The sequence below is a fragment of the Canis lupus genome, chromosome 18 (assembly GCF_003254725.2).
Source record: "Canis lupus dingo isolate Sandy chromosome 18, ASM325472v2, whole genome shotgun sequence".
Taxonomy (NCBI): domain Eukaryota; kingdom Metazoa; phylum Chordata; class Mammalia; order Carnivora; family Canidae; genus Canis; species Canis lupus.
The window spans coordinates 50,151,107-50,165,133 of record NC_064260.1 but is presented as its reverse complement, the minus strand read 5'-3'; the positions used below and the strand labels follow the sequence as shown (position 1 = coordinate 50,165,133).

General features: G+C 38.4%; 1 protein-coding gene across 11 annotated transcripts in view; it reads left to right on the top strand.

Moving 5' to 3' along the window:
• KDM2A (lysine demethylase 2A) overlaps positions 1–14,027 on the top strand; it is a 151,215-nt gene that overhangs the window by 104,499 nt on the left and 32,689 nt on the right. For all 11 annotated transcript variants that reach the window (XM_035701596.2, XM_035701595.2, XM_035701597.2 and 8 more), the window contains 5 exons: positions 3,528–3,706; positions 9,811–9,917; positions 10,266–10,359; positions 11,967–12,120; positions 12,694–12,809. In XM_035701596.2, the coding sequence (XP_035557489.1) occupies positions 3,528–3,706; positions 9,811–9,917; positions 10,266–10,359; positions 11,967–12,120; positions 12,694–12,809 (650 nt within the window). The remainder of the gene's footprint in view (positions 1–3,527; positions 3,707–9,810; positions 9,918–10,265; positions 10,360–11,966; positions 12,121–12,693; positions 12,810–14,027) is intronic.

Sequence of the window (14,027 nt, the reverse complement as noted above, 5' to 3'; positions counted from 1 at the left end):
TGATTGCAATAATCCATTATCACTATATGTACTTTGGCTAATCCACACTTCTACCTAACGTAAAATGCTACATTTCCAGTGTCAGTTCATGTCCCATAAAGAATAAAACCAATCTATCATGTACACTTTAGGTGATGGGATATATTGGTTGAGAGTATGGAATCAAGCAAAACTGTCTGGTTTCAGATTTCAGCTCTACTAAGTACTAGCTGTATAATCTTGGACAAGTTACTTAAATATGAAGTGCTCAGAATAGTGTCTGACGCATAGTACATGCTTAGTAAATGTTAGCTGTTATTACAATTCATTATTTTATCTAAATGCTCTGGTACATACAGAGTATTAGATGCTCTGGTACCATTGGCAGAATGGAATTGCTTTTGCTTTGATCTGCATTCTTGAAGAAAAGCATTCACTTTTTTAAATTGTGGTAAAATACAAATAGCATAAAATTTACCATTATAATAATTTTAAAGTATACAACTCAGTGCCATTAAGTATGTTCACAATGTGCAGTCATCAGCAGTATCTAGTTCTAGAACTTTTTCATCACCTGAAATGGAAATTCCATATCTATTAAGTAGTCACTCCCCATTACCTGCTACTCACAGTCCTAGCAACCACTGTTGTACTTTCTATGGATTTCCTGTTGTGGACATTTCATATAAATAGAATCATAAAATATGTAGCTTTTTGTGTCTGTTATATATGTATCATGTTAGCATGTAACAGCACTTCATTCCTTTTTAGTGTTGAATAATACTCCATCGTGAGTATACTACATTTTGTTAATCCATTCACTTATTAGTGGACATTTGGCTTTCCATCCTTTATATATATATATTTGTTTATTCATTTATATTTATATTTATTTATATTTATATTTATATATATAAAGATTTTGAGAGAGCAAAGGGAGAGAGAGAGAAGCAGGCTCCCCGCTGATCAGAGACACCCCCCCACACACACACAAATACATGGCTCTATCCCAAGGCCTTGAGATCATGACCTGAGCCAAAGGCAGACCCTAACCAACTGAGCCACCCAGACACTCCTGTTTCCATCCTTTAACCATTGTGACTAGAGCTGCTATGAACATTCATGTACAAGTTCTTTTTTGAACATCTGATTTTGACTCTTTAGATGCATATCTAGGAGTGGAAATTGCTGGATCATATGGTCATTTGCTGTTTAACTTACTGAGGAACCACCACCCTATTTTCCATAGTAGCTGCACCGCTTTACATTGTTACCAGCAAAGTCTTGAGGGTTCCAGTTTTCCTTGCCATCACTTACTAATTTCCCCTTCTTTTTTTTTTTTTTTTTTTTTTTGACTTACGGCCATCACAGTGGATATAAAATGGTATTTCAAGGCAATTTTGATTTAGCATTCACATTTTTTCCCAAAATATGAAGGGTGGGTGTGGTTTATTATTTTGTATTATCAGCTATATTTATTGTATTCTGCCATGTCTACTTTATTGTGGCCATATTCTTGTCCTCCTGACTATTATCTCTTATCTGTGACTAGACTTTAAACTTCTTAGAGGCAGGGACCAGGTCTTTTTTTTTTCCTTTTTAAAGATTTTATTTATTCATGAGAGGGGCAGAGACACAGGCAGAGGGAAGCAGGCTCCATGCAGGGAGCCCAATGTGGGACTCAATCCCACGCTCCAGGATCAGGCCCTGAGTCGAAGGCAGGTGCTCAACCACTGAGCCACCCAGGTATCCTGGGACCAGGTTATATATACCACTGGTTATAACCATGAAGACCAGTTATATAGTAGGTGTTATTGTTAGTTTCTTACAAATTGAATAGTATTCTTAGTATTTCACCAGCAGGTTTTTATTCTTTCTCCCCGTTTCTTGATCACTATATCCTAACTTTTTAGCTATCCTACCTATGCTTGTAATTTTCTGTTGAGTATTTCTTGTTGAGATTCTGTTTATTCTTCAAGTCCCAACTTAAATGTCTCTTCTTCCTCCTTTTTTCTAAAAAATCTTCTCCAGCCAGTCTAATATATATATATATTTTTTAAGATACTTTCCATTTATTACTACTATTTAATTGACACCTACTTCATCCTGAACATTTTACTTCATTGACTATATCCACATAGCAGCCTAGAAGGTGATATTATTCCCAAATTATAGAAGATAATAAGGTTCAGAAAAGTTAAATAACTTTCCCAACTATTATTAGAGCTAATATTTAAATTTAGGGTATCTTTGGCTTTAAAGCTATTGTTATTCCCCCATGCTATTTTATGCATTTTGCCTTGTGTTGTAGTTGTTGCAGCTGGTTGAAAATCTGATATAGATCTTTGTGCCCATCATAGTATCTTTATCATTAAGTAAATATTTGTTGTATTAATGAAAAAGCGGACTTATATTAAAAATGCATGGGACACCTGGGTGGCTCAGTGGTTGAGCGTCTGCCTTGGGCTCCGGGCGTGATCACAGGATCTGGGATCAAGTCCCACATCAGCCTCCTTGCGGGGATCCTGCTTCTCCCTCTGCCTGTGTCTCTGCCTCTCTCTATATATATCTCTCATGAATTAAAAAAAAAAGAAAGAGAAAGAAAAGAAATGCTTAACAGGTTTGGGAAATAACCCTTTTAAACAAAAGAATTGGGGTACCTGGGTGGCTTAGTCAGTTAAGCGTCTGCCTTCAACTCAGGTCATGATCCCCAGGGTCCTAGGATTGAGCCCCACATAGGGCTCCCTGCTCAGCAGGGAGTCTGCTTCTCCCTTTCCCTTTGCCCACCATTCCCCCTGCTTGTGCTTTCTCTCTTACTCTGTCAAATAAATAAATAAATAAAATCTTTAAAAAAAATGTATCACTGTATAGTGGACCCTTTATTCAAATTATGAGGGATAGATTTAGGTCCTGAAAACTGCTTCAAAACAGTGTTGCTTAGGGATCCCTGGGTGGCGCAGCGGTTTAGCGCCTGCCTTTGGCCCAGGGCGCGATCCTGGAGACCCGGGATCAAATCCCACGTCGGGCTCCCGGTGCATGGAGCCTGCTTCTCCCTCTGCCTGTGTCTCTGCCTCTCTCTCTCTCTCTCTCTCTCTGTGTGACTATCATAAATAAATAAAAATTAAAAAAAAAAAACAAAAAACAGTGTTGCTCAGTAGAGAAGAGCATTGATTCTAGAGTTGGTCTAGAGTTCCAGGATTTTGTCCTGCAAGTTACATAACACCTGTTTTCTCATCTATGAAATGGAGATTAGTACTTAACATTTAGTGTTGTTGGAATTGAGTGAGATATTGAATAGAAGATTCTTTGCCTGACCATAATGAAATATGCCATAGGAAATTGCTTTTAATATTACCTGTTGTCTTTCCAATTCTCTGTGGTTTGATTTTCTGTTGATTATCCTCTTAAGTGACAACTCTGTCTTTGTTTTTTACTTGAATATCTTAAATAGAGGATAGTTTGTTTCCTTCCACTTGTATTTTATATTCTTAATATATTTAAGGATAGTAGTGGCTCAGTAGAGATGATTGATACGTCTTTCATGGCAGGGAGTCGTCGCATGGTGGATGTCATGGATGTGAATACACAAAAAGGCATTGAAATGACCATGGCTCAGTGGACACGCTATTATGAAACCCCAGAGGAGGAGCGAGAAAAACTCTATAATGTCATCAGCCTCGAGTTCAGCCACACCAGGCTGGAGAACATGGTGCAGAGGCCCTCCACGGTTAGTCTAATTATCTAATTATTTTTTCCACATTATCATTGTCATCCAAAGGATTGTTTATATATAATGGGGAGAATTTATAACTTTTTATACATACCAAGATGAAATTGATGAAATAGTTTGATAATAACTCATTTTTAGAAGTTCACCATTTTCTAAAATCACTTAATTTTATATAGAGATGGGCAATTTATTTATGCTTACCAGTAACTTAATTTAAGAACATTGGTCTTTGCATGTAATGGAAAAGTGTCTTGAATTCACTCTTAAAAGAACTGTCAGTATGAAGTTTGACTAATTTTATCTTGTGGGTTTACACTTGCTGAAAAGCTTGAGGGAAAACTAGTTTAGAGACAAGTGATCAATTTTATGAGATGGTTTCTTGAGCAGATTCCACTGGATGACTAGTATCAATAAACTGACAAGCCATCCTAAGAAAAAGTTGTTTTTGATCCTTAGCTCTCCTGAAGATACTGATTTAGCTCATCTCTTTGCAAAGTAGTGGCTGTCTACAGACTGTTGAAACACTTATTTTGCTTTTGAAATATGCCTAGTCATTTAATTCCTGTCTCAGAACTCACTTGAGTTACATATTTCAACTACAACAGCAGAACTTGTAATATTCTAATCATTTCCTTTAAAGTCAAGATCTCAGGGACGCCTGGGTGGCTCAGCAGTTGGGCGCCTTCCTTTGGCTTGGGCCGTGGTCCTGGGATCCGAGATCGAGTCCTGCATTGGGCTCCCTGCAAGGAGCCTGCTTTTCCCTCTGCCTGTATGTCTCTGCCTCTCTCCTCTCAGCCTGTGTCTCTCATGAATAAATAAATAAATCTTAAAAAAAAAAAGTCAAGATCTCAGTGTTTTATTCTATCTTCATTTAAATTATCCTAATTATACCTTTTTACTTTCAAAGTTAAAATATGATTGCTTTTATTTTGTTATTTTATATATACACCTACATTTAGCTTACTGGTAAGTTGCATTGTTATCATCACTAAGAATTGTTATGTACAGACCAGCAAGAAAATGTTCTCAGTATTTCACTATTATCTGAAGAGACAGTATAATTTTTTGTCACTACTTATTACTGAAGATGCTACAATTAAATACAGAATTTCTCAGGGTGCTTGAATGGCTCAGTCACTTAAGTGTCCTCCTACTCTTGATCTCAGCTCAGGTCTTGACCTCGGGGTTATGAGTTCAAGCCCTGTGTTGAGTCTGCATTGGGCTCTACACCTGGTCCCATATTTTTAAAAAATAATAAAATAAATAAAAAATATGGGGCACCTGGGTGGCTCTATTGGTTAAGTATCTGAGTCTTGATTTCATCTTGGGTCATGATCTCAGGGTCATAAGATCAAGCCCAAGTGTTGGGTCCCACACTGAGCAGAGCCTGCTTAAGATTCTGTCTCTCCCTCTGCCCCTCCCTGCTTGCGCTCTCATTCTCTCAAAATTAATTAAATGAAAAAAAATACAGAATTTCTCATTAAGAAAGCTTTAACTCCCTAGAATGATAAAAATTCTTTTTATATTATCATTTGTTTGGTCATGTGGAAATACAGGAAGATAGGTGGTTAGAATTTAGTCTTGTCAGAAACACAGGAAGATAGGTGGTTAGAATTTAGTCTTGTCAGGGGCACCTCGGTGATACAGTTGGTGAAGCATCCACCTCTTGGTTTTGGCTCAGGTTGGGATATCAGGGTCATGAGATCCAGCCAAGGGGCTCATGCACAGAGTCTACTTAAAAGATTCTCTTTCCCTCTCCCCTCAACACTCTCTCTCTCAAATAAATCAGTCAGTCTTTTTTTAAAAAAAGAATTTAGTCTTGTCATTAGTCAAATACGATTCACTTAATAAATAAATAATAAAGGGCACCTGACTGGCTCAGTAGATAGAGCATGCAACTCTTGATCTCAGGGTCTTGAGTTCAAGGCCCACATTGAGCATAGAGCTTACTTTAAAAATTGTGTTTTTACTGTTGTTTTTTCTTTTTAATGTACAGTTCAGTGGTTTAAAAGAAAGAATAAGGGATGCCTGGGTGGCTCAGCGGTTTGAGCATCTGCCCTCGGCTCAGGGCATGATCCTGGGATCAAGTCCCGCATCAGGCTCCCTGCAAGGAGCCTGCTTCTCCCTCTGCTTGTGTCTCGGCCTCTCTCTCTGTGTCTCTCATGAATTGATAAATAAAATCTTAAAAAAAAAAAAAAAAGGATAAGAGATGTAAGAATCACGGAAACATAATTTATAATATTTATAGATTAACATTGTTAATATTTTTAGAATTTCAATTTAAAAATAAAATGATTATAGCTACAAAAGTAAAACTTACAGGGCACCTGGTGGCTCAGTTGGTAAAGTTTTCAACTCTTGGTTTCAGCTTGATGGTGATCTTGGGTTATAGGATGGGGCCCCCCATGGGGCTCTCTGCTTGGCAAGGGAGTTGGCAAGTCCCTGTCCCTCTGCTCCTTCCCATACTTGCATGGGTGCACTCTTGCTCTGTCTGTCCCTCTAAGGTTTATAAATAAAATCTTTTAAAAAGTAAAACTTATTCATACTTTTCCATTCTTAAAATTTAGAAATGTGTCGTTCACACATGAAGCCTTATTTGTAACATCTTAATTTATTCATTTTGTTCTTTTAATGATAAAAAATGCTGCATCATTCTATAACAGAAAAATAATGGACCATTAAATGGAGGAGTAGAACTATGGAAGGGCTCAGAAAATAGAACATTTTCTAGATGGGGCACCTAGGTGGCTCAGTCAGTTAAGCATCTGCCTTCAGCTCAGGTCATGATCCCAGAGTCCTGGGCTCCCTGCTCAATGGGGGAGTCTGCTTCTCCCTTTCCCTCTGCTTGCTGCTCCACCTGCTTGTGTGCGCATGCTCTCTTTCTATCAAATAAAATCTTAAAGAAAAGAAAAAATTTTCTAGTGGGCAGAGAACAATGAACCAGTATTTTTTTAGGGACCTAAAACATGGCTGGAAAGATTGAGCTATTACCAAGGTCACCTGAAAGCAGGAAAACTTTTAATGACCTTGCTATGTAAGCAGCAGTATGCTTATTCTGCTGAGGCATTATTTATTTATTTACTGGAGTATTTTTCCCTGAAGTGTATCCCTCTTTTCCAATATATCTCAATAATGCTTTTTCGAAAACCAACTTTATTGAGGTACAATTGACATACAATAAAGTATACCCATTTTAAGTGTACGTTTCAATGAGTTTGAACAAATACACTTATTCATGTAACAATCTTTCACATAAACTACATAATCTTTTGTTCTCTATGACATTCACACCTTCGGAATTAGCTTATTATTTGTTCAAGTGCCTGCCACATGCTGAACACTATGCTAGGTGCTAGATGACCTATGGAAAATAAAGTCCTTCTCATTCTCAAAGTGCTTAGAGTCTCACAGGGAAGAAAGACCAGAGGATAGACATTTCTGCAAACTACAATAATGGTGAGTGCCTTAAATGTGAATAGAGTACTGTGGGAGCAATAGGAAGGACCCCTCTAACATAACTGGAGAATTAAGGAGGGGAAGCTCTTTGGAGGAAGTGATAGCTAAGCTTGACATAAAGGAAACAAGGAGGCAAAGGGAAAGAAAACCAGAATTCCAGGCAGGAGTAGTCTGTGTAAAAAGTAGGAGCAAGGAAAGGAAAGTGGGCAACCTTTAAGTGCCTTTTATAGGTTATTAGCATAAAGAGGGATTCTGTGGTGAGGAGAGATTATTTTCTGCTGTCATTCTTTCAGTACCTGAGAGATAGTTGAAAAACAACATAAACAATGTGCAAATTTGCTTGGTAATGGGAAAGTTAATTCATGGAAGGCATGGGTGGTTTTTTGTTCAGCATATGAATAGATTAGGTCCTAGGTATTGGACTTCTTACCATTTTGGCCCTAGTATTGATGCAGAACAGGTAGAAACTGGTGATTACCTCTACTGGAGACTTGCTCTCTCATGGATCAGGCCATTTAGCAAAAGGCCTATCCAGAGCTTAAAGATTAACCTAAGGAGAAAAATATGAATACCTTAACAATATTCTCTTGGTAGTCAGATGATACCTAATAATACCAATTAAAAAGAGGTGCCAGGGATCCCTGGGTGGCGCAGCGGTTTGGCTTCCTTTGGCCCAGGGCGCGATCCTAGAGGCCTGGGATCGAATCCCACGTTGGGCTCCCTGCATGGAGCCTGCTTCTCCCTCTGCCTGTGTCTCTGCCTCTCTGTCTCTCTCTGTGTGACTATCATGAATAAATAAATAAAATCTTTAAAAAAAAAAAAAAAAAGAGGTGCCAAGGGGTACCTGGGTGGCTCAGTGGTTGAGCATTTATCTTTGGCTCAGGTTGTGATCCCAGGGTCCTAGAGCCTGCTTCTCCCTCTGCCTAGGTCTCTGCCTCTCTCTCTGTCTCTCATGAACAAATAAAAATCTTAAGGGAAAAAAAAAAAAATCCATGTGTTCCTAACCCTTCCTTTCCCCATCCAGACATAAGAGCTTATAGTGTCTTGAACAAGTAAGATACTCATTATTTTGTTAAAGGCTTTCCAAAAGAGAATACCAGGAGATGGGAGATGCTGACCACTATGTGAAGAAAACAGAAAGTAGACTTTGTGGGAAAGAAAGGAAGGTGGAGTTCATTGAGTGTTCTAGGCCCAGTGGATGCTTGGTTAAAACTGTTGGCTTTCTGAACAGAAATCCTTTAAAGTAGAGCCGCAAGTTAAGCTTCATAATTGCTCTTGACAATGACTTGCATGTCATTGGTGATCCCTTCATCATACAGTTTACATCTGAGTGTTCCCTAGCCACCTGCCTTGTAACATTATACACAGCTTGTATGTATTTATCTAGGTCTATATAGGAAATAAATAATCAAATACAGATTTTGTTTTAAAACTTACCAAATACATGTGTTTATAGCCTTAAGTTAGGTATTTGTAATGTCAGTACTGTACTGGAAACATGGTTTGGCTCACATTTTTATCTCCCTGAGACTTTCTTGGAGGTCAGTGGTTGGATGGTACACACATTTGAAGGTACAGGACATGCTACAATTCATTATAAAGTGCAGATAAGTTCATACTGCTGTAACTTTCTTTGAGCACATATTATTTAAAATAGATTCCTAGGGACGCTTGGGTGGCTCAGCGGTTGAGCGCCTGCCTTCGGCCCAGGGTGTAATCCTGGAGACCTGGGATCAAATCCCACATCGGGCTCCCTGTGGGGAGCCTGCTTCTCTGTCTGCCTGTGTCTCTGCCTCTGTCTCTTTCTCATGAATAAATAAATAAAGTCTTTAAAAAAATAAAATAGATTACTAAATTCTAGTAATATTAAGAAGTTTTAACATCTATTTACATGTAGTCCTCACAATATCATTTTGAGTTAATCATCCTTCTTTTACAAATGAGATCCAGAGACTTGCATGTGAGAGAACATGACAGGCCTGGAACTTCTGATTCCTAACCTAGTAGATTCTATAGCACATTGTTGTGCAAGTCTACAAATCTCCATTGGATTTCTTTCCTTTTTCTTGTTCTTTTTTTTTTTCTTTTAAGTTTAGTTTTAAGTTTTTATTTAAGTATCTTAGCTGCTCTAACAGAGTTACATCTTTTGGTAAGTTTATTGGTACTTTCCAGACTAAGCCTTTTATTGAATCAGAAAAGGACAGCTGATTATACCAGTATTGACACAGAAGAGATACCACTGTGTTTTTAATGGCATCATTTTGATTAGTGCTACCTTTATGATCATATTCATAGAACCATTAGTCTTTTTTTTTCACCGAATAATTATGTTTGCCTACTGACCCTTTGATTCACCAGCAGATTGTCTATAATTAAATTATAGTTTGTCAGGGGCTCCTGGGTGGCTCGGTCGGTTAAGCATTGGGCTCTTGATCTCAGCTCAGGTTTTGATCTCAGGGTCATGAGTTCAGGCCTTGTATTGAGCTCCATGCTGGATGTGGAGCCTACTTTAAAAAGTAAATTAAATAAAGAAGTCATAGTCTTTCAGTGTGTATTTTGAGAAATTCTATTTTTCTTGACTTTAAAGTTCTCTTTAATCTCCATCCTTCCATTGAATCCTAAATGTTTCTTCTTTCTTTTTCAAGGTGGATTTCATTGACTGGGTAGACAACATGTGGCCAAGGCACTTGAAGGAAAGTCAGACTGAATCAACAAATGCCATCTTGGAGATGCAGTACCCCAAAGTACAAAAGTAAGTGGCTTTCCCTGCATATCCTCAGGTGCATTGGGAAACCCAAGTGATAGCAAAGACTGGTTCCTGCCTTCGGAGCCTTGCTCTGTGTCCTGAATGATCAAAAAGATGAATTAATTCTTTAAACAGTAGGCTTTACAGTTCCCAAGGGAAGAGTGTGTATAACAATGTCATAACCATGATTACATAGTTTAAAGAAAATGTATTCTCTGGTACATTGAAATTGTGTTCCTTGCACTTGGAATTGATTAGGTAGAAAATGGGTGCAAAGGGGGAGAATGTGGCATTGTGGTAAAGCAGGTTCTCTTTTTTTCATCAGTGCACTAATACTGCTTTTTTTGGGGTCAGGTACTGTCTAATGAGTGTTCGAGGCTGCTATACTGACTTCCATGTGGACTTCGGTGGTACCTCTGTTTGGTATCATATCCATCAAGGGGGAAAGGTACGGTCATAGTTATGATGGGGGTTGGAATCTGAAGCTGGTTTTATGATTCTGCTTCAGTTCATGCATGTTTAATGTACCCTGGAAATTAATCTATTAGGGAATTGTCCTCTATTCTAGAGAGAATTGTAGATTAAGTTGACCTTCTTGGCTAGACTTCAGTAGGAATTGATACTCTTCTAGTCTGTCATTACACCAATATTGGCACAATACTTAGTAAACCTCAACAGTTCTCTATTTTTAGATTCCCAGGGCAGAATTCTGCACATGAAGCAAGGAAGTGGTTTTAGGAAGACAAGTTAATTTCTTTACATGGAAATGTAATAATGTAATAGAAAGCAGTACAAATTTTGTATGGATTCACAATGATACCAACAAATTATGAAGGCATTGATCTGAACTGTGGCCAAAGGAAGCCTTTAATTCCTTTCCAAGGAAGGATATGAATAGATTTTGAAAGATTATTCTTATTCATAAAGAATTATGTTCAAACAAGCTTGTCAGATTGTTTCTAAATGCTATGTGAGAATAGAATCTAGGATTAATGTCAGAGGTTCATACTATTATACTCTTATTGTTATCCTTTTTCCCCTTTGCTAGAAGTGGATACATTTGTGAAAGAAAAAGTAGAACTGGATTGAAAACATAATGCTTTTAAATGTGAGGTCCTGGGGATCCCTGGGTGGCTCAGCAGTTTAGCAAACATGTGCCTTTGGCCCAGGGTGTGATCCTGGAGTTCCAGGATCGAGTCCTGCGTTGGGCTCCAGGCATGGAGCCTGCTTCTCCCTCTGCCTGTGTCTCTGCCCCGCCCCTCTCTGTGTCTATCATGAATAAATAAAACCTTCAAATAAATAAACAAATAAATAAATAAAAATAAATAAAATGTGAGGTCCTAATTTAGAACAACTATACCTCCTCCAGATCCAAAAGTATTTTGTATATTTTGGATCCATTTCAGTGATTTCTTAAGTTTTTTCCTTTTGGGATGCCTGGGTGGCTCAGCAATTGAGCATCTGCCTTTGGTTCAGGGCATGATCCCAGAGTTCCGGGATTGAGTCCCACATCGGGCTCCCTGCATGGAGCCTGCTTCTCCCTCTGCCTGTGTCTCTGCCTTCTCTGTGTGTCTCTCATGAATAAATAGATTTAAAAAAAAAAAAAAAAAAGAATAAATAGATAAAATCTTTAAAAAAAAAAAAAAAGTTTTGTCCTTTTGGTCTTGGTTGCTATCCTGGAACAAAGCAACCTAGGCCTATCTCTTGAAGATATTGAACCTAACTGTATTTCTTAGGACTATAGAGGCAGACAACTAGGGGCAAGTAAGGGATTTCCTAGGTAGCAAACTGAATGCCCCTCTTCTCTCTCAGTCCTGGGTGTGTTCTAGACTCCATAATCAAACCCCAGGAAAGCTCTAATGCCATTTCCACAAGTGAAGGACAAAAAAGATCTACTTCATTAGGGCCTTTAGAATTTCCCAAAAGTTCAGGTTCTATATGCTAGGAGAATTGCTTTCTGCTCTTCTATCTGTTGGCCTTAATGTTGTACCTGTTGAGGGAGACGACTGGGTCATGTCAATGGCTGTTAACAGACTGAAGTTTTTTAACTCACAGGTCTTCTGGCTCATCCCCCCTACAGCCCACAACCTGGAGCTGTACGAGAATTGGCTGCTGTCAGGGAAACAGGGAGACATCTTTCTGGGTGACCGGGTGTCAGATTGCCAGCGCATTGAGCTCAAGCAGGGCTATACCTTCGTCATTCCTTCAGGTAAGCAAGGTGGGAAAAATGGGTTGTTTAGCCACTATTCTGATTGTTCCCCATTCTCTTAAGGGATGGCTACAAGTGCTAGAGTGCAGAAATTAGTGATATTTTTTATCGGGTCACTAGTTACAAAATAAGTAGTTGGGAGCACAGATTTTGGAGTCACAGACATGTATTAGAATTCTGACTATTAGTTTACCTGCTGATACCATGTTGGTCAAATACTTAAATCTCTGTCACATTTTGTTTTGAGGGGTAAATGGAAATACATGTAAACTCTCTTGTACTGTGTCTTCACAGTAGGTGCTCTCATAAATAGAAGCAACATTTGTTAAGCTTGCTGTATGCCAAACACTTTACGTGCATTTTCTGATTTAATGCTAACAACCATATAAAGTTTAATTTTTATAGAGAACATTAGTTTTATAGAGGATATTGAGGCTGCAAGAGATTTAATAACTTGACCAACCACTAAATGGCAGAATCAGAGTAAAATGTGTGATCTAGGAGTCTAGTTTTCTGAGAGACCCGTATTATAACATGTGCTTAAGCCACTGCCCTCCACTCCCTTTCTTCTAGGCTGGATTCATGCTGTGTATACTCCTACAGACACATTAGTCTTTGGAGGCAATTTTTTGCATAGTTTCAATATCCCCATGCAATTAAAAATATACAACATTGAAGATCGGACACGGGTAAGTAATTCTGTGTAGCAACTGGATGTGAAAAAGATTGTGTCCATTTAAGACAGATGTTATAAGAGATTCATTGGTAGTTATCTCAAAACTTCGATTTTTCTGTGAGTTAAAATGCAGTGTTGACATTTCAGGGGCGCTGAGAAGAAGGCTTTAATGAGGTCTATGTTGCTTGGTTTGGGGGACTCTGATTCTTTGAGGTTCTTGGTATCTTGGATTTTTATAGGGCCAAGTGAACATTGGGGAATCTCTTGAGCCATGTTTTTATTTTTTATATGCTCTTAGAATAATTAGATATAATGGGATTTATCAATTTAGGTTTCACGACTTTGAATTCATGTATCTTTCTTTACTCCAATTACTGTCCAGCACCCAAACTGTTGTACTTGAATAAATCAATGTGATACTGCTTTTCCCAGCTGGGGTTCCTTGAGAGAGTGAAGTCCTTTAGAAAATGATTTGTGCATCTTACTCTCTTAGTTTTCTGTGGGAGGGTACATAGCCGATACCATTCTAGATATATATGAAAAAAGTTAATTCCTTACAATGCAGTGGATGCCCTGGCAAGAGTTGGCAAACTTTTTCCATAAAGAATCAGATAGTGAATGTTTTTGGTTTTGTGGGCCATACAATATCTGCTGCAAGTACTTCACTGCCTTGTAGAATGAAATACTTAAATAAATGAACATGGCTCAAATGAAACAATTTTATTTATGGACAGGGAAATTGAATTTCATATAGGTTTCCCATATCACAAAATGCTCTAATTTTAGTTTAGTGGGTGTTTGTTTGTTTGTTTGTTTGGGGTTTTTTAGTCATTTAAGAATGTGGAAACACTGTTACCTCACAGGCCTTACAAAAATAGATCAGATCCACTAGCTGCTGTTTGCTGGTCAACCCATGTCATAAGGAAACAGGACTTAATTCTTTAGCAGAACCCAAGCTGGTAAGGGCTGAATTACAGATGATTAAGGTATAGGGATGCCTGGGTGGCTCAGCAGTTGAGCGTCTGCCTTTGGATCAGGGTGTGATCCTGGAGACCTGGGATCAAGTCGCACATCGGGCTCCCTGAATGGAGCCTGCTTCTCCCTCTGCCTGTGTCTCTGCCTCTCTCTCTCGGTGTCTCTCATGAATAAATAAATAAAATCTTAAAATAAATGAATGGTATAGATAGATGGTATTGACCTTAAACAGCAATTAGAGTATAGAGTCTTTAGA